Below are 21,625 nucleotides of genomic sequence, written 5' to 3'. Positions count from 1 at the left end.
GCTTGCTTTCAGACTCTCTTCTCCCACTCTCTACCATCTGTTGCCTCCAAGACCCAGAAGCTGCTACCACCCTATACAACACCACAATAAGTACAGCTCTGGACACTGTTGCCCCCCTCACACATAACAAAATCCGGAAAATCAACAGACAACCCTGGCACACCAACCTGACCAAGAAACTCGGACAAGCTTCCAGGGCTGCTGAGCGACGATGGAAAAAATCCCCTTCTATAGATCTTCTCACTGCATACAAGCAATCCCTTCTCATATTCAAATCCTCACTCGCTGATGCAAAACAGGCCTACTTCTCATCTCTCATATCTTCCCTGTCACACAGCCCTAAACAACTTTTTAGCACTTTTAACTCCCTTCTCCGCCCCCCAGCGCCCCCACCCTCTCCTCTCTTCTCAGCTGAGGACTTTGCCAAATATTTCAAACAAAAGATAGTCCACATCAGAGAAAGCTTTACTACACAGTCCCCACAGACCCTCTACACATCTGCTCGGTCCTCTCCCCCTAAAACCCGCTTCTCCACCATTACAGAAGAAAAACTCTCCACTCTACTCTCCAGATCACATCTCACCACCTGTGCACTTGACCCGATCCCATCCCACCTCATCCCTAACCTCACCCCAGTGTTTATCCCAGCCCTAACTCATCTCTTCAATCTATCACTAAACTCTGGTGTCTTCCCCTCTGCTTTTAAACATGCTACTATTACACCCATCCTCAAAAAGCCTTCACTTGACCCATCTTCCTTGTCCAGTTATCGCCCCATATCACTTCTTCCATATGCCTCAAAGCTACTTGAACAACATGTCCATTCTGAACTGTCCTCCCACCTCTCCTCTTGCTCTCTCTTTGACCGCCTACAATCCGGCTTCCGAACCCACCACTCGACCGAGACTGCCCTTACCAAAGTCACCAATGACCTACTGACAGCCAAAACCAAGAAACAATACTCTGTCCTCCTTCTCCTTGACCTGTCCTCTGCCTTCGACACTGTTGACCACACCCTTCTGTTGCAAACTCTCATCTCTTGGCATCACTGACCTGGCCCTCTCCTGGATCACATCATACCTCACAGACCGGACGTTTAGCGTCTCCCACTCCCGCACCTCCTCCTCGTCTCATGCCCTCTCTGTTGGTGTCCCGCAAGGCTCTGTCCTAGGACCCCTGCTCTTCTCAATCTACACTTTTGGCCTGGGACAGCTCATAGAGTCCCATGGCTTTCAGTATCACTCCTATGCTGATGACACACAAATCTACCTTTCTGGTCCAGACATCACCACCTTACTATCAAGAATCCCACAATGTCTATCTTCTATATCATCCTTCTTCGCCTCTCGCTTTCTTAAACTTAACATGGATAAGACAGAATTCATAATCTTTCCCCCATCTTGTTCAACCCCCCCAACAGACCTATCAATCACGATCAATGGCTGCACATTATCCCCAGTCAAAAAAGCCCGCTGCCTTGGAGTGACCTTAGATTCTGCCCTTTCCTTCCGACCGCACATCCAAGCCCTTTCCACCACCTGCCGCCTCCAACTCAAAAACATCTCCCGCATCCGTGCTTTCCTTAACTTTGAATCTGCGAAAATGCTCGTACATGCCCTCATTATCTCCCGCCTAGACTACTGCAACATTCTCCTCTGTGGCCTTCCATCTAGCACCCTCGCACCCCTCCAATCTATCCTCAACTCCGCTGCCCGACTAATCCACCTCTCACCTTACTACTCCTCTGCCTCTCCCCTCTGCCAATCCCTTCACTGGCTCCCCATTGCCCAACGAATCCACTTCAAAGTACTGACAAACACATACAAGGCCGTCCATAACCTGTCCCATCCCTACATCTCTGAGCTACTTTCCCGATACATCCCCACACGCACTCTCCGATCCTCACAAGACCTCCTTCTCGCCTCTCCTCTTATCGCCTCTTCCCACAATCGACTCCAAGATTTCTCCCGTGCATCCCCCATACTCTGGAACTCGCTACCCCAACACATCAGACTCTCACCTACAGTGGAATCCTACAAAAGAAACCTGAAAACCCACCTCTTCAGACAAGCCTACAACCAATGACCCTGCTGCCGCCATGACCAACCCAACCCGCACCTACTGTGTCCTTCTCCCATACCATGTAGATTGTAAGCCCTCACGGGCAGGGCCCTCTCTCCTTCTGTACCAGTTTGTAACTCATCTTGTTTATGATTAGTACAATTGTCTGTTATGTATGTGCACCGCTTATCATATGTACAGCGCTATGGAATGAATGGCGCTTAAATAATAAATAATAATAATAATATTGGTAAAGCAGCGATTTCGCGCCTTGAGGCCTCTTGCACACGAATGTTATGCATCCGTTCCGTGCATTAGGGACAGCAATTTGCGGCCCCCAATGCATGGGCAACGTCCGGGCGGCGGCTGGGACGGATCGAGACCCATTCAACTTGAATGGGTCCGCGATCTGTCCCCACTGCAAAAAAAAATAATAGAACAAGTTTTTTTTTTTTTTTTTCATTAGTGCGGAGACACAGACAGAAACACCATGGAAGCACTCCGTAGTGCTTCTGTGGGGTCCTGATCCGTGATTCCGTTCCGCATCTCCCTGATTGATGCGTGCACATGGGCCACTGCCTGTATATTGCGGACCCAGCATATGCAGACTGCAGTATGGCCACGGGCACACAATGTTCGTGTGCAAGAGGCCTGAGGCAGAGGCTGGTGGATTTCAGTGAGGTTGATGCATGAGGATAGATTGACTCATCAGATGTAGGCTGTGCTCACACCGTTCACCCATAAATTCCCTTGAACTAATTCATATAGTTTAGTAAAAGCAAACAAGATTGTTAGATTTCATCTTTATTATATATTAACATGAAAAATCCATGCCCCATGAAATAAAAAAACATTACAAGAGGGGATAAAGCTATCAATAGCATGAATATTGTATATTGAACATTTAATATATTATACATATAAAATATATAATATACTAATTGATAAATTTGTTACAAATGATGCTCCAGATGACTCTATTCTGTTCTTCTCCCTTCCTCCTTCAATACCAGAGTGTGTCTGCAGATTGTTCATATCTAGTGACATCTGCTAGTTTTGTCATCCTGATAAGTGTAATGTATCAGTAGAAAGAATGCGCTGATAGAGGAATCTGCCCACCCAGTGGCACTACTACTCCTTTCCTAACTTACACTCCAAATGAGCGCGCTAGGTGATGTCACTACGAGTGCCCCAAATGGGCAAAATGAGTTAGATCCTATTAGAGGCATCTATGTCAAAACATCTGATAAAACACCCAACTAACAGCATGCTGCAAATGAAAAAAAAAAAAAAAAAAAACACCAAAAGAGCTAAAAAAATTGCAAATGTGTTACCAATAATTATATCTCCCATTTAAAACCAGATGGCAACAAATATCCTTTTTTCTAATCAGTTTTATTTATACTTTATTAATTGTTTCCTTTATGATTATGGGGGCGGCCATCTTTCCTGAGCTCTCATTAACAGCATTTAGAAAGCATTAAGAAAATTGCTTTATGGCATCCCCATGGTCCATAGACACAATGGTCAGGAGGGGACCTCATTGACTTCTATGGGAGAGTATTCTAGACATGCCCTGTGACCTGTATGCTGGTCATTGTACAAGGAAAGTATAGATAATCTCTGACAATGGCCCATTGTGAATGGTGGACCCTGTCTTATCTGTCATTCTAATCCTGCCTGTAATGATATCGCCTCTGGGTATAGATAAGCAGATGACTACAGTAAAGTGAGCTGTTTAAATATAGATATTGACACGGAAAATTAAAAATACTATCATCAAAAATTCTTTAAAAATGTTAAACTTAAAAATGTGATTTACTGATGACACTTTCCCTTTAAAACACCAGTAGAAAAGGTAGTGTTTTATAATTCCTTATCCTTGCTCTGAAAGCACTAGTTAAGTCAGAATAATGAACGACCTAACTGCTGAAATGCTATGGAATGATACAGTACAAGGACACCATTATGCAATAGGGCTCATGATCCTGTGCTTTTATATGGCATAATGTAAAAAAAAAATTTTTACAGCACTGAATGAATAAATTAGCAAAAATAAATTCCACTCTATATATTTGGTATTGCCACATACGTAACAACCTGCACTACAAAATTATCATGTAAATTATCCATTAAAAATAGGTTGAATTTTAGTTTTTTGCTTATTTGCCACCTAAAAAGGACTAAAAGGTGATCAAAATGGTACCAATGAAAACTACAATTCGTCCTGCAAAATTCAAGCCCTCACACAGCTGTAGAACGAGAAATAAGTTATGCAGTCCGACCATGCAAAATCTTTTTCTTTATATATATATATATATATATATATATATATATATATATATATATATATATATATATATATATATTATTTTTTTTTTTTTTTTAACGTAGTGGTAGTACTGCTGGTTTCCCCATTCCCCCTCAGAAATAGTTGTTCATAAAAGTTAACCAAGTTATCCTAACCTCCAAAATGGCACCATTAAACACTACAACTTGTCCCTTAAAGGGACTCTGTCATCAGATTTGTGCCCTATAAGCTAAACATATGGCCATGTCGGTGCTAATCACATGAATCCTAAACTGCCCTTATTAAACCTGCTTGTGGCTCTTTTAGCCCAAAAAACTGGTTTTTATAAGCTGTCACTCACCTACCTAAGGTGCCCAAGGGGTTTTGTGTTAATCCAGGATGCCCGCCTGCACCCCTCGCCGTCTGGTGCCCAGCGCCGCCTTCCTCACCTCAGCGCCGCCTCCTCAATCTACCCGGCCCTCTGCCAGATCCTGCGCCTGTGCTTGCGCACTAGGCTCAGCCTGATGCGCCGCGGACTCCGCTCAACGAAGCCGCTGCCAGGAGTCCGCGGCGCATCAGGCTGAGCCTAGTGCGCAGGATCTGGCAGAGGGACGGGTGGATTGAGGAGGCGGCGCTGAGGTGAGGAAGGCGGCGCTGGGCACCAGACGGCGAGGGGTGCAGGCGGGCATCCTGGATTAACGCAAAACCCCTTGGGCACCTTAGGTAGGTGAGTGACAGCTTATAAAACCCTGTTTTTTGGGCTAATAGAGCCACAAGCAGGTTTAATAAGGGCAGTTTAGGATTCATGTGATTAGCACCGCCATGGCCATATGTTTAGCTTATAGGGCACAAATCTGATGACAGAGTCTCTTTAACCCTAAGTTCACACCTGAGCGTTTTACAGCGCGTTCAAACGCGCTGTAAAACGCTCAACACGTGAAAACCAATGCTTCCCTATGGCCCTGGTTCACACTTGAGCGTTTTACAGCGCGTTTCAACACGCTGTAAAACGCCTGACGCATAAACAAGTTCTTGAGCTTTTTTTGGGGTGTTTGTCGCGCGTTTTGGCCCATAGACTCATTGGACAACACTGCAGTCAATCACACAAACGCACGTCAAACGCGCGTTTACTATTGCAAAAAAAAAACGCGCTACAAATACGCGCGTAAAACGCGCGTCTCAGAAACGCTCAGGTGTGATAAGCCCTCATACTGCTACACTGACACTGAAAAAAAAAAAGAAGAAAATGTTTTAGTCACTAGGGCCACAAATGCATACAGGAGGAAGGGGTTAAAGGCATTTTTTGTAAGCCTAGATTTTTTTTTTTTCAATTAAAGTATGTGCCCCCTGATATGTCGCTTTCTCTGTAGAGCTGAATGGAAATAAAGCATTGTTAAAAAATCCTTATAAAAATTTCTGGAAAAATACCAATACACATTGCACATGCGTTTTGTTTTAATGGAGGTCTATGAGAGAAAAACACAGGCAATGAGGGGAAAAAAAAACAGACCCAGAGGACAGTAGGATTTAAAAAAAAAAAGTATTTGGCACAAAAATGCACCTCAAAAGGGAAGAAACACCATATGGGCAAGCCCCTTTAAAGGGAGTCTGTCACCAGATTGTGACCTTATAGACCGCTTACATAGCGCTCTAGCATAGCAGTCTATGATTCTAATGGTACCTTTGATGTGTGCTTCTGAAGTTCCCCCAAGGCAAAAACGGACTTTTATTCAAGGGATCGCAAGTGCCCAGGGCGGGGTTCACCTTGTTGGAGCCCAGGCTGTTCTGCCTCTTTTCGCCATATCCCCGCCCCAGCCTCTTCCTCTGCCCGCCCCGCTCTTCCTTTGCGTCCTCCTTCTCTGCAGCCGACAGACTCCCTTTAAGTACAGTTGTGATTATTATTTTTTCTATATCTACACATCTGCAGCCACTTTCTAAGTATACTTATCTGTATATCATCTGGTCAACTTTAATGGGAATACACCCAGTGTTGTTAATTTTTTTTTTCGTGCCACTCCTTTTTAACAAAACCTGCTAATTTTGGGTTTGATACCTCTTCCTCTCGAAACCAACACAGCTGGAAACACCACTCCAAAAAAAACGTCTGTATGTGCTTTGTTTAATAGTTTACCATAGAGTTTCATGCAGGGACACCTCCCCAACTGGTAACACCCATCTGTACCTTTATACGGCACGTCATAGTCATAAGAAACCATTCTCCAGAATTGTTATGGCAAGTAGCTACTAAGACAGACAAGTCAAGAGAGGTGATGGGTCCTCTTTAAAGGGCTTTTTGGGGATTTTATTATTGATGACCTATCTTCAGGAATTTTCTATGAGTGTGGTATTAGCTGCAAATCCAGCCACACTCACAAATTGGGGAGCAGATTTATAGAAAATTATGGCAAGCAGAACTAAACGGTGTACGACCCAGCCACTACTCTTAAAGGGGTATTCCCATTTCAGACATAGGATATGCCATAAGTGTCAGATAGGTGTGGGTCCCACCTCTGAGACTGGCCCCCGCGAAATGAAGGACAGCGCACTGCACAAGCACGGCCACCCTTTATTTCCAGCAGTCCCATAGCTCTTAATCACTTTGGGGGCCCTATTCTGGGCACTTGTCCCAGAGGAGGAACCTACACCTGACATTGATGGCATATCCTAGGGATATACAATCCATGTCTGAGATGGGCAAGCCCCTTTAAGGACAGTTGTGATTTTTTTTATTTTTTTTTTATATATCTACACATCTGCAGCCACTTTCTAAGTATACACATCTTCTGGTCAACTTTAATGGGAATACACCCAGTGTTGTCCATGTTTTTTTTTTTTTCGTGCCACTCCTTTTTAACAAAACCTGCTAATTTTGGGTTTGATACCTCTTCCTCTCGAAACCAACACAGCTGGAAACTGAGAACAATGAACAATTGCCTAAATGTGGTTGCATAGCAGAAGTTAAATTAAAATTGACTGTTTCATGCAGTGTTGTGTTTGGAAATTTTGAAGATCACCATCATTCAAACAGCAGGCACGTCTGCTTCATCTATGCCCCATGATGAGACCGACCAGGTCCTGCTGGCTCCAGGACTGCCAAGAATGTAAAAAACAGATTTCATGTAAATGTATTAATCTGTTCTTCTGACATTTTTGTTATATTGAGTTTAGTAGGTTTATATTTTATGTCTTTTTTTGTCGTACTTTTATTCCAGCGGCCTCTCGGCATGTGCTGCCGCCGGAACTCCGCTCCACCCCCATTATAGTCAATAGGGCCGGAGCGGTAGTCCAGGAGCACAGCGTTCACTGGCGGCAGGACAGATCCGTCAGACTGTTCACCCACCGGAACATCTTCCCGAAGCTCTGTGCCGCTAGTGTGAAACTAGCCTAAAAGGGGTTTTTCAGGTCATTGATATTGATAGATATTAGGGCTGCACGATATGGGAATTTTGTGCGATTGCGATTAGGGCCCTAAAAATTGCGATGATATGCGATACGATATTTAAAGGGAATTGTACTAGAGGTCTATTTGCTTGGATTTTCAAGGCAAAAGCACACACAAGTTACTGATAATGCTGAAATGTAGTTATGCTTAACTCCAGAACTGAAATGCAGTGTTTTTCAAAATAAAACATCTTTTTACTAAATTAAATAACATTTGCATTACTGCAAAAGTACAAAATACAAAACTTGCCATTTTCTTAATAGCACTGCACAGAACAGATAAATAAAATAGAATAAATAGAACATTTGTTCATTAAAATAACGACTTGCCTCCAGCACCTCCTCCCTCCCCGCACTGTAACTCGTGTATAGCCGGCCGCGCTGTGCAGCATAGCGGCCGGCGCTACATCCGTGTCAGCCACGTAAAAAGTCAACCATCGCTTTTTGGGGGAAAAAGTTTCTTATATAAAAAATATGGTAATACAATTGCAGCATTTTTGGGTCGGCCAATTGGCGATTGCGATATGGCGATTTATTGCGATTGCTTTGGTGATATATTGTGCAGGCCTAATAGATATTCTAGTTTTTTAGTGGTAGAGGTGAAGGGGAATAGAGGGCAAGTAAATGAGGTTATACAGTATATTTTTCCTAATTTAATAATCACAGTAATCCTAAAGTGCTTGATTTTAAAGTTTCATCCGCACGCTGCGTACAAAAACTGCACTTAATTTTGCGATAAAACATCCACAGCATATCTGCTACGTGTGAACATACTTTTGGGCCACATTCACATGTGGCAGAAATGCTGCAGAATTTTTGCAGCAGAAAATCTGCAGCGCATTCTGCAATTAACACCAAATGTGAATTCACATGCAGCATATTTTGTTGCAAACGATTTCTGTAACTGAAAATCAGTTCCATTTATCTGGGGATTGAGATAAATTGATATTGATGACCTATACTGAGGAATAGGTCCTCAGTATCTGATCAGTAGGGGCCTGACACTGTAAGCTATTTCCTGCAGTCTGCGGAGCTGGAACAAGCACTTAGATTGGAACAGGAAGCACAGCTCCATTCACTTCAGTGGGAAATGCAGTAACACAGCATGGCCACTACACTTTGAACAGAGCTGTGCTTCCTGTTCAATCCAAAGAGCTAGTTCCTGCGCTGGAGGGAAAGGCTGATTGATGGGGGAGTGGGGTGTCTCAACTCACCAATTTTGATATTAATGGCCTATCCTTAGAATAGGTAATTCAATATTAGGAACCTGAAAAACCCCTATAAGGGTAGGCACCTACACTGCAACATGTAGTTGCCAATGACCTTAGTTTTGCCTGCAATATCATGCAGCCATTAGAACCCAACATGTGTCTCTACCTTAATAGGAAACAGCATAATTGACAAGAAAATAAACCGTGGTTTAAATGGTATTAAAGGTGGTGACCAGTGGCATTAAAGGGTTTCTACCACTTGCAGATCACATATTTGGTGATCAGACACTAGCGATCCGCTAGTGTCTGATGTAGCTTACAAGCTAATTATTACCTTAATCGGTTCGGCCCATACCTCAAAAAAAGCACTTATATCTTTATGCAAATGAGCCTCTAGGTGCTATGCAGGCGTTTTTCCAGCACCTAGAGGCTCCGTCTACCTTGCAGTTTGCCGCCCATCGCCTCGCTCCAGCACGCCCATCTCTTACCGTATTCGATCCTCCCCCTGCTTCAGCCTTCAGAAATCCCGCGCCTGCGCCGTTCGTCGCGGCATTCGGAGGCATTCGGCGCAGGCGCAGTCAATGTCTGACCGCTCCGTGCTCAGACATTTCCACTGCGCCGATGTCATCGGCGCAGGCGCAGTGGATATGTCTGAGCACGGAGCGGTCAGACATTGACTGCGCCTGCGCCGAATGCCGCGACGAACGGCGCAGGCGCGAGATTTCGGAAGGCAGAAGCAGGGGGAGGATCGAATAGAGTTGAAGATGGGCGTGCTGGAGCGAGGCGCTGGGCGGCAAACTGCAAGGTAGACGGAGCCTCTAGGTGCTGGAAAAACGCCTGCATAGCACCTAGAGGCTCATTTGCATAAAGATATAAGTGCTTTTTTTGAGGTATGGGCCGAACGGATTAAGGTAATAATTAGCTTGTAAGCTACATCAGACACTAGCGGATCGCTAGTGTCTGATCACCAAATATGTGATCTGCAAGTGGTAGAAACCCTTTAAATCTTTTTGATATGGCTGGGGTTGACCATAAAATAGAAGCTATGCTCACCCTCTGCTGTTCCAGTGATGCACCAGTCCCCACTGCTCTCCACTTACTGGTCTTGGCTCGACACACAGGAAATATCTGGAGTGGTGGAGATGACTGCGGTGACCTACCATAGCCAGACTGGGTACTGGTACTGGCTGGTACCTCGGATTTCTATTTTAAAATGTTTTCAAGACTGAAATTGGAATACCGAAGTAATTCACTGAAGTCTCGCGCAATACAAATTTTGCCTACGTGGACCCAATACATTTTGATGAATTTTAATGATGTACAGAAACAGCATTAAAAACTAAGCTTTTGAACGAATCGACTTCAGATCTATGATCTGAAGCTCGATTTGCTCAAGTTTGTAGCCAGTAGTTGGTTGCATGAGCTTTTTTTTATGGCATTTCCTCCATGTCAAGCTGGGACCAGAGCAGTACTGAATAGGCAGTGATGGGGGATCTGTGAGCCATATATACTTAATTTATAGCACTAGATTACCCCTTTAAGACACAGATCAATGGTTGTGTAGTTGTAAACTTAAATAGAAGAGCTTATGGACTTTGAGTTCAGATGACAGGTTTGCCTTTTTGGATGGGGTCTGTGTACAGTTGCTACTAGTAGTAACTGCTACGGGATACATCCTTCACATAATACCTGGTAATTGTTCTGTTAAACCCAACAAAGCCACCATGATTGCTTCCCTGCCCACTGGAGCCAGAGAGCATAAATCTGCAGGACATGAATTATTACAGATCAGCAAGCTTCAGAGTAGACAGGAGAACAGTGTTAATGTTTAACTGCTGGGAGTTCCCTGGATAAATATAGGTGAATGCTAATGGCAGGATTATAGATATTACTCATTGGTTTTCAGACCCGTTGAATGGTTAAATATTTACCTAATGGCAGCATAGCTTCAATACACAAATACTTAGCCTGTGGTTTAGCTCATGGCATACACATGCAGCCTGCACAACCACAAGAACTGTAATGTATAACAGAGGGCCCTGGGGTTTTCTGATCAATGTTATATTATTCTGAATTCCGATTTATTTTTATTTTTTTCTATTCACTAATATGTACTGTCTGGAAAAAAATAAGGTAAAATCCCAATCTACTGCTCTTTTGTCACACAAATTATTTTTTGTACGTAATGATAAGTACAAAACCACTAGTAGGGGACTGCTAGTCCACACCAGAAACACGGGACAATATACTACTTTGGTCCTTTCTGTTCAATAGGGTCATGAAAACTACGGACAGCACATGTTTTTTTGTGTGCGGCCGTCATTCGCTGATCCATTACATAGAAAATTGCTACGTCAAAATCAACCACGGTGTAAAAGGCCTGACACATCCTGAACTCAGAGCTCTGAATAATGCCTAAGGGCTCATTCAGGCGGCCATATGCTGTCCACAAAAATGCGGATCCTTTTTTTTTTTGCGGACAGTTCAGCATGCCTGCAAAAAAACTGATTGCATTCCGCATTTTTGTGGACACATAGACTTCAATGGGGCCACATCCTGATTTTCACTGACAGACGTAGAACGGAAGAAAAGGGTCCCATAGAAGTGAATGGGTCTTCATCTAGTCCGCCCAAAAAAAAAACGGACCAGTGTTTTGTAGACAGCATATAGCCATCTGAATGAGCCGTAAGGCTCATTTCTTGGTGGCCCTCATTTATATTATATTTGACCTTTCAAACATCCTGTCTAATAGTGCAGTTTATATTTCCATTTTATTACAAATGCATTACACGAAGGAAGAAAAGAAATTGTGGAAATGTGTGTAAAAAAACAGAAACTTTTATGCGGTGATGACAATTCTGTCTGTGGGATGTTGGCATACGTCCAGGTAGAAAGGGCTCTGCATAAACTTGCTCCAGTGTTTACCTTATAAGGGCGGAGGGCACACACTAACCCCGCGTAAAACAAAGAAGGGAACTCTGTTGGCAGCGGACCAGCCTCCTGTACAGGTCCTGCTCATGGACACTATTGTTAACCCCTTCAGCTGATGGCTGATTATAGGAGGCCTTCCTCTTTGGAAATATCCATGATGGCTGTTTATTTGGAATGGTTTTCCTATAAATATTATGATATTTTTACTATACTATGCATTTACTATAAATTATATAGTACTTTATATTACATATGCTATTAGCTCTGCAAAACAGATTTGGGGGAATGTTACTAATCACACTGCATTGGCGCCAAAAAACTGGCATCCATGCTGTGCCATACGTTTTATAAGGAGGTGTGGGTTATCAGGAAATGGGCATGGCATACCAGAAAGGGCCTTCCTTGTATGATACGTTTTTGAAGGCCGGGTACATGGTTGTTATCTGATAGCTGATACGGCTTCCTTTGTGTTCTTGCGACAAGTCTCTTGTCTCGCCGCACAAACCCTTCTAATACTTGCCTTCTTTTAGATGCATTAATGAGAACAAAACTTCCTTTGCTGATTGTGCTCTACATAGAAATCACACCGCCGTCTGCACAGCACAGTTACAGGAATAGCGTTGTAGATCTAGCTGGGATCCCTCTCATCCAATCTGCTTCATCTGCTTAGGGTTAACCACATTAGAAAAATGCCTCAATTTAAAGAAGTTCTCCTGACACCACAGGACAGATGATAAATGTCTAATCGCTGGGGCACCATTTCTGGGACCCCAAGCCTCCTCATTCCTCCATCTAGAATGAGGAGGAGTTTGAATGGAGCAGAGGTCACACATACGCCCTCTCACCTGCTATGGGGTCACCAGAAATAGCCAAGGGCTGTACTCCACATAAAGCGGCACATTTGCTGTCAAAGTGTACAGCCACAGGTGGCATAGACGCTGCAGATTTTCCACAGTGTAATTTTATGCAGAAAGTCTATATAGTTTTTAGGTTCAGTGAGGTCGACAGAATTCTCACAGACATCATGTTCACAGATGTAATGCAGACCTTTTCCATACCGAAATCTGCACATTACGTGACATGCAGATTTTAAACCCACAGCATGCCAGTTGTTTTTACAGATTTCTGTCACAAATTTCAGCCTTCGCAATGAAGAGGGTGAGATCTATGGCAAATCCCACTACTCATTTACCCAATATGTGCACCAGAAAACATATACCGATTACGCCTGAAATCTGCACCTGCTCCTTCCTGGCCTGGATTTCATTTTCTGGAAAGACCTGACGAGGACGCTCCAAAATTATTAAGAGGCATTGTACATTAATTGCCCCCTAAGAGATTGATAGCATAAGGTTTGTCCGGGCAGTCCAAAGATGAGTGACTTACAGTATGTGATGATGTATTTGGTTCATTTTGCTACAGGCTTAATTTATATCATTATTTTGTGCCAAAAATTGGCACATCCCATTAATACATTTTCCGTATTTTAGCCATGACCTATTCTCTAGTCACTTTAAAAAGTGTCTAGTGCGATGCAAAAAGTGTTCAATGCTGACCATTAGATTAGTAAATCTGACCCAATCTCTTGGTTTCCTGATATATCACATTGCATCAACTTATAAATGGAGTCATTCAAATTTCTGGTATATAAGAGGATTGCATTTACATGCATGAAAAGTGTAGCTGCACCCAATGGTATGTTGGCAATTTGCCGTTGCAATAAGTGTGAACGGCGCCATAGCCTTGGATTTGTTTTATCTATCCTGCAGTACTCCGGCTTTAGTCAGATGTGAGTGATAGGTAAACGTGTGTATGCACTTGTGACCTTCCTCTTCCCACTTGTTCTTTGACTTGAGGATGTTTCCCACACTTATTGTGCTGTTGTGCAAATCATCATAGCTAGATTCATACAGCCTGTTTATAAATTCCCTGTAACATTAGCCAGGATAGTCCAGCGCTGACACATAGTCTATACAGAAGGCAACTGAAAAGGAAATGCATTGAACAATGTCAAGTGTGACATGCTTAGAAGAAAGCTACAGCATTTAGCAGTGTGAGACATACTTCCTCCAGCCTGACAGCTTGAATGGCTATTACACAATAGTTTAATTCAGCGTAAAAGGGTTATCCAACAAAATGTATTGTTTAGAAACAAACCGATAATAAGTAGGTTGGCAATAAATTTATTTTTCTGGGTTAAAATAAACTCGTGTCAGTGGTGGTGCCCCTAGAGTATCTGCTTTGACATGATATGTCCACCTACTTTCTCCATTAGGTGTGGTGGACACACATGTGCAGTTGCTATTCTCTCATGGGGCCTAATCATTCTGCCTTTGCTTCCCCTGACAAGCGGGGAAAATCCTTCTGTCAACTGAAGGTCTAACAGTGGGACAAAACTCCATCTTTTGGGTGGGTAGCTCTACAACCATCCTAACTACAATGCACTTCGGGAAGAAGGAGCAGAAGAAGGGTTACGTGGTTTTGACCGCCCACAGAAAAGGACTGACCAGAACAGGAAGGGTTTTACTTGAAAAATGAAGTTCTGATGTTAATAGTTAGCGGTATATTTCCCAATTCATTACTGAACCCTGCATAAACTAAATGTCATGCATTAGAGGAAAAAAAGAGAAATAAATTAATGAATCAAGTTGATCTCTGTATCAGAATATGTCAAACTTATAGAAAGCCCAACATATAGATTCACATGGTTACTTGCTACTATTGTATTTTTTCTGCAATTTTTTTGACAATCCATAAAATATTATTATTATTACTGTAGTCTTGGAAATTATAGTGCTGTATATACATTGTACACCAACTGTATAATGGAGTGTTTCACAGATTATGGTCGCTTGACTGCCTGATGATTTATGCTTACGCTGTACACTACAGAGTGATTCTTAAATCTAGAATACCAGCCAAGCCAAGTAAATGTTTTGAAGTTAACGGTACATTGCTATTAATGTCACTATACTTAGTTGCATCATAATCCATGTTTTATATTTGGGGGGGGGGGGGGGGGGGATTAAAGTGAGTTGAAAGATAAGAAACACATATATGGAATCTGTGTTCATTTATCCACATATTACAGTAGTAGACGTGGTATTTATGATCCAGGTTTGGTTCAAAGGGAACCTGTCATATTGACAGGCAGCATGTTATAGAGCAGATTGATATATAGCTTTTTGGGTAAAAATTCATATGTCCGCTGTATTTTATTCATTTAAATTAATGCGCTTTCTATACTCAGGAGTCAGGTTGGTGATGCCAGTGATTGACAGGCTTCTCTCTATAAGTATGCATATACAGATAACTGTCAGTCATTGATAAGACTGGCCACTGGACTCCTATGTGTAGAAAGAACAGGTATTAAGATGATAAATTGCAAGTTATGGCCCAAAAAAATTCCCCAAAAGCCGATAGATATATATCCATGTGAACAGCTCCTTCTGTAACATACTCCCCATAGATAGGACTGTATGTACATTGTGACAAGTTGCCCATAACAGTTAGTTATTCCCATCACATCTCAAAGAATTCTGTACTTTAATCCCCTCTTTCAGTTACACTCCTCAACATTGAATTGCAACACCAAGAAGTAAATGTCTTGGGATTTTGGAAATCGCAGAATCAATAAACAAGTTGATGATGCAAATGATGAAAAAACTGTTAGTTGCACCGCTATCTGCGACTTTGCCCCACTCACGCCAGTTCTAAAATTGTGGGCGTGGCAGGGAAGGGGACAGCCCAGCAGGCCCGTCTCATTCACCATTTTCTACTCCTGTTTTAGGCGTAGAAAATGGTCTAAATATAAGACCGCTCAGAAGCTATCTTACATTTGGAACTGGTGAAGGATGCACCGAAGTTATGCCTTTTCACAACTTTGGAGGATCCACTGCCAGCTATGGGCATTTATTAAGACCGGCCATGCAACATGCTTGCATGAGCAAATTGTCTGGCATTGTCCTATGGAAAAACGGCTCCTGGGACACATTAGAGAGATGGCCATACCCCTGGTTGCATACCCAAATCAATGTAATGCCAAGTTGTTAGTGTACCAGAAATAAAGACTTGAGGCATCCAGCTACCATACATTATACCACCCCACCCTTGTGAAGGTCTCTTCATGATGTTGCCCACGTGGTCTCCAGACTAATCTGTCAATCCAATTTGTTATAGTTCTCCCAACCACCAGGACACGGAACATTGAACAGTGCTTGGCCATCTTGTCCTAGGCACTTAGCCTTCTGCTGGAATGATAATCCTAGTTCTTCAGTTTTCAGTTGTCGGATAAATATAGTGCTTCAAACCTATGCAGAACTGTCTTTGTTCACTGACTTCCATAAAAGTATGATTATTTCTTGATCTGGCCTCTTTTCCATTTATGGCTGTCAATTTTACATATATAAGGGTTAATTGATGCCAGAGGCTGTGTTCGGGGTCACCCTTGCAAATTGTATTTAAAATACAATTAAAAAAAAGTCTGTCTTCAGGACAGTTTTCTACACCTAACTTCTGTACTCTGGGTTGCGTTTGGATTTCCAGTCAGTGGGTTCTGTTCGGTGCCGTTTGGGTCAGTTCTGTGCTGATTTGGGCACCTCTGTTATTTTTGTTTTTCTTTGTTGTTCCTAGAACAGAACTGGAACAAATATTGATGATGTGAATGCCACCTTACTACCATAGTCACCCCCCAGTGTTTATACCTACAAAAAAAAGCAAACAACCAACATATATATTTTTTTTTTTTTTTGCGGTCTTTATTTTTGGTATCCTTATACAGTATTTTTACCAATTTTCAATTTTGTAATAAATAACCCTGATATTGGGTTGTCCAATGTCCCATTGTTTGCAGTGGGAGACAGTGCTGCAGTTCCTGCAGTAATGGTTTATAGCCATGACCTCGCCAAGAAAGGACATTGAGTGAGGCTAAACCGTGAGTGGGTTCCTGCTGCGGATTCCACTTCGTGAATTAGCTCTAATGGAGCAGATTTAAAACAGAATCAAAATATCCAGATGGATCCATTACCTTTTCATGGAGTATGTCATCCTTCCATAGGGAAATACGTCATTAAAAACACTGCTGCTAAAATCACTAGGGTCCATGGCTGAAAGCACTTAAGTGTGGTCCTGGGCTTAAAGCATCACCAATTTTTCAAAAAACCTTTGATATTTCAGAGAGCCATATCAAAGGTTTTGATTGGTGGCGGTCTGAGTGCTGAGATCCCCACCTATCACTAGAATGAGGGGAGAGAGGCAGGCACATATAGTGGTCTTTCTCCTCGCTGCACGGACTGCACAGAAGGCTATGGGTGTCTCAATTCCATCCTCTGCAGCGAGAATAGAGCGCAATATGTGCTAGAAATCGTTGAGGATCTCAGCACTCAGACCCTCACCAATCAAAACTTTTGATATGTTTCTATTACATATAAAAACATTTTTGAAAAGTTAGTGACACTTTAAATGTATGGTTCAAGCAGATTTTAATTGTTACACACAGTGAAACAGCATTCAGGTCTCTAGGAAGACTGAGTGACAACCCCAAGGAAGCTGCAGTAGCGGATACTTTGTTTCCGAGAAAGAAAAAGTTATAATAGTGAATAGAAGGAAAACAAATCATTTCTATTTAGAGTTGTTTTGATCTGGAAAAATGATTTTTATCTTGTGTGCGTTTTTTTTTGCTCCTATTGTGGACTAATAAGACAAGTTTAATCTTGAGGAAAAAATGAACTAGTGGCTAGGCATTATGAGACCTAGTACATTTGATGTTTTTCTTACTCCTTAAGATGACAGGTCTGTCTGCCAAGGTTAAATTGCACTTGATTTGTAATGCTATTGAGATTCATTAAGTAAGACCAATTTTAGAGATCCAGGGGTATTCACGTAGAACAAAAAGCTGAAAATTGCAGTGGTTCAGTGCCAGCGATTCAGCAGCTTTGAGTTGGATTACCTTGTTTGGACATCTGTGAATTGTAACTAGGGTGTACATGGGTCCAGATAATATGTGCTCTAAGCATTTCTTCTGCTTTTCTAAAGATGTTTGTAGTTGAGAAGATTGAAGGAATGAACTGCAGTCTTCACGAATTCAGCATCACTGGATCTACCTATGCTCCAGAGGGGCAAGTGTGAGTACTGTTTGTCAACCATTAAGCCTTCATGTCCTTAGACTTAAAAATTCACATAAAATGGATTGTTTTAAACCAATTTACTGGAAATGTACAGGTTTTATGAATACAGTAGATACTCTGTGATCCAGTTTCTGAAATCCCAAATTAAATGTTAGCCTCTATGTTCAAGCATTCATTTAAAAGGGTTTACTGAGATTTATTTTTACAGATAACCTATCCAGAGGATAGGACATCAGTATCTGATCAGTGTGGTCCGACACCTGGGACTAGAGATGGCCAGCCCCCTGGAGGCTGTTCTCGGAACTGCCTGCTCCCGGAGACTGCATTTCATTTCAGACCGGCTCGCGCACAGGCACAGGTAAGGACTTACCTGTGCCTCGCCGGACTTGTCAGGTAAGATGGCAGATCGCATTTGTTCGCTGGCGAACACTGCGAACTGGCCATCACTGCCTGGGACCCCCACCCAACAGCTGTTTTCAGCTCAAGCTTCGCTGTCTTCTCTCAGATTACCAAGCACAGCGCCATACATTGTATAGCGACTGTGCAGGGTATTGTAGCTCAGCCCTATTCACTTCTATGGGGCTGAGCACACATGACACATGAATACGTGGTCACTCGGCCAAGAAATATGGGACAGTCTTGTTTGAAAGAGTGGGCTTTAAAACAAGACCAGAATTGCAGCATGATCTCCTCTACATCGGAAGATATAGCTGTTAGAAATCAGTCAGGAGTGAAAACAGCTAAAAGTGAAAGCAGGTTTCAGCTGTATTCACTCCTGACCCAGTTTCTAGCTGTATCTCTTTATGTAGAGATGGGAATTTACCTCCTTTGTTTGTCTTAAAAAAAAAAAAACGCTGATGCTTTGTATTGTATAAAAGTTTTCCTGTATTAACTAATAAACCATAAAAATTTCGCAGTGAATTACAGTATATTATATGATTAAAAGGAAGTATAACGTAAGATACTATGAAGCCATAGGCACTGTACTACAGAGATGTCATTCTCTAGAAGCAGTGCCACATCCAGTAGATCACTTTACAATTTGATTTCTTTTAGATTCCTTATAACTCCAACGGGCAATAGCACTCTGACTCCCTATGAAATGACGTACAGTGTGGTTACTAGTAAAATCGTTGGTTTGCAACATAAAGCTGATTGTAATGATTTTGTATTCTCCTATTTAAACAGCTTGAAAGATGATAACCCTGTTCAGTGTGGGCAGTATGACGGTTTGGTGGAACTGGCTACAATCTGTGCACTTTGTAATGACTCCTCTTTGGATTTTAATGAGGTAGGATTAGTCCTGTGATGCAGACTCTTCTCCTTAACAACCTCTTTAGTACATGAAATACTGAAGGAGGATAGAGTAATTGGCACATAGGATATTACAGGAGATGTTCATGTGTTAAGATACCGTAATGTTTTGTCAAGCAGGAATGCATACATACAGTGAGGAACTGAAGTATTTGAACACCCTGCGATTTTCTAAGTCCTCCTACTTAGAAATCATGGAGGAGTCTGAAATTCACATTGTAGGTGCATTCCCACTCTGAGAGACAGAATGAAAAAATAATTGATTTGTCTTGCACTGCTGAACATAAGTATTTGAACACCTGAGAAAATCAGTGTTAATATTTGGTACAGAAGCCTTTGTTTGCAACTACAGAGGTCACACGTTTCCTGTAGTTCTTGACCAGGTTTGCACACACCTGGGATTTTGGCTCACCCCTCCACACACATCTCCTCTAGATCTGTCAGGTTTCGGAGCTGTTGCTGAGCAACACAGTTTCAGCTCCCTGCAAAGATGCTCTATTGGAATTAGGTCTGGAGACTGGCTAGGCTACCACTCCAGAACCTTGATATGCTTCTTACGGACCATGATTTCTAAGTGGGAGAACTTGCAAAATCGCAGGGTTTTCAAATACTTCTGTTCCTCACTGTATAAGCAGTAGTTTCTGGAATGGGTATCAGAAAGGATAGATAACACATAAGGAGGATAAGGATTTGTGCTTTTACCATTTTTTTGTATAGCCATGGAGTATATATGGTTTCATTCTTAAAACTTGGTAACACTCAATTCTGCACCTTCCCTGCAGCCTGTCCTTAGATCCCTTGTTTGCTTGCTTTTTCTTGCTCTCATACAATTTAGGGGTTGTGCAAGAATGAGCATTTTTGCCAATTCCCCCCCCCCCCCCCCTTCCCAATTCTGCTCTACCTGCAAAGGGAAGCTTACTTACCTGCTTCCTGCTCCTTCTTCCCCCAGCCTCCGTTGCTTTCCTGGGCTTCAGCTAATTACAGGCCACGGTGGTGTCAGGCTCCCCTTGACAAATAGACACATGGTCACAAGGGGAGCCTGACACCACAACGGCCTGTGATTGGCTGCTGTATGTGAAACTGGATGTTGACATCACTGGAGCCCAGAGGAGCATAGCAGGGCCAGGAGAAGGAGCAGGTTGCCGGCGTCAGGAAGCAGGTAAGCAAGCTTCCCTTTGCAGGTCCCGCAGAATGGAAGGGGGGGGGTTGCCTAAAACCCTCCCATTCTTGCACAATCCCTTTAAGCTTGTATGTAGCACTCCAGCCAGTCATGAAATACCCTTTCAACTTATATGTAGTTTGCAGATATTATCCAAATTGTAGATTGGTTTGCATTTTGTGGTATCCTGTCGAAAAGGGAAACATGAATGTCATTGACAAACCTGCATGAAGGTGCAACCAAACACACTAACCGTGGAGAATAAGGATACTTACAGAGTCAAATTCATATAGATCATTAAATCATTACCATATATCATGGTCCACAATACAACACTGCTATTTAACTGCTGCTGCTTGATTATGTAACATAAAGGAAAGCCATAGTAGTAATTCCATATCCAAGCACAAAGTCGGTGTGAAAAGGCAGAACAGCTGTCTGAACAAATGATGAGGCAGAAGGTGTGTCTCAGACCACCGCAGACTCCCTGCAGACACTGTCACTAAGTTGTAGTCACATATGTATCACAACTCTAATGGAGCAGACAGCAAGCACTCAGCAGGTACCCATCACCTGTAGGCACTATCATCAATGTGATTTTGAAGAATTTTGACTTAATAAAATGTCTGTATTTTATTGTGGTCAGGAATCTATGATCTATGCACAACATATTCATTTTGCAGTCCAAGGGAGTATATGAAAAAGTGGGTGAGGCAACAGAAACTGCATTGACATGCCTAGTGGAGAAGATGAATGTATTTAATACTGATTTGTCCAGGCTTTCTAAGGTGGAACGAGCAAGTGCCTGCAATTCCGTGAGTATGCTTCCATCTATGAACAGGGCTTAATTTCTTATTTGTTGAGCACGATGTGAAGCGGAGCTTAAATTGTATGGCATTGTATATTTAATACTCTGATGTCTTAACACTATCTTAAATGGGCAAGAGTAATCCGACAGTAGAACAGGGAAATCGAAATTCCCACCAACATAAACTGCCCCATAGTATGTGTTCTGTATTCTGCTGACAGAGTGAATCTTGTTACTGTCGAGTACCTTACAAATTAAATTAGGCAAATACAAGTAAGGCTACTT

At 42.4% G+C, this 21,625-nt stretch overlaps 1 protein-coding gene across 1 annotated transcript in view; it reads left to right on the top strand.

Annotated features, from left to right (window-relative positions):
- ATP2A3 (ATPase sarcoplasmic/endoplasmic reticulum Ca2+ transporting 3) overlaps positions 1–21,625 on the top strand; it is a 185,302-nt gene that overhangs the window by 118,721 nt on the left and 44,956 nt on the right. The window contains exons 9-11 of the mRNA XM_044285175.1: positions 17,968–18,056; positions 19,248–19,350; positions 21,216–21,347. Coding sequence (XP_044141110.1) covers positions 17,968–18,056; positions 19,248–19,350; positions 21,216–21,347 — 324 coding nt within the window. The remainder of the gene's footprint in view (positions 1–17,967; positions 18,057–19,247; positions 19,351–21,215; positions 21,348–21,625) is intronic.

Source organism: Bufo gargarizans, chromosome 3 (genome assembly GCF_014858855.1).
Source record: "Bufo gargarizans isolate SCDJY-AF-19 chromosome 3, ASM1485885v1, whole genome shotgun sequence".
NCBI lineage: Eukaryota > Metazoa > Chordata > Amphibia > Anura > Bufonidae > Bufo > Bufo gargarizans.
This window is presented reverse-complemented; position numbering and strand designations above follow the sequence as displayed.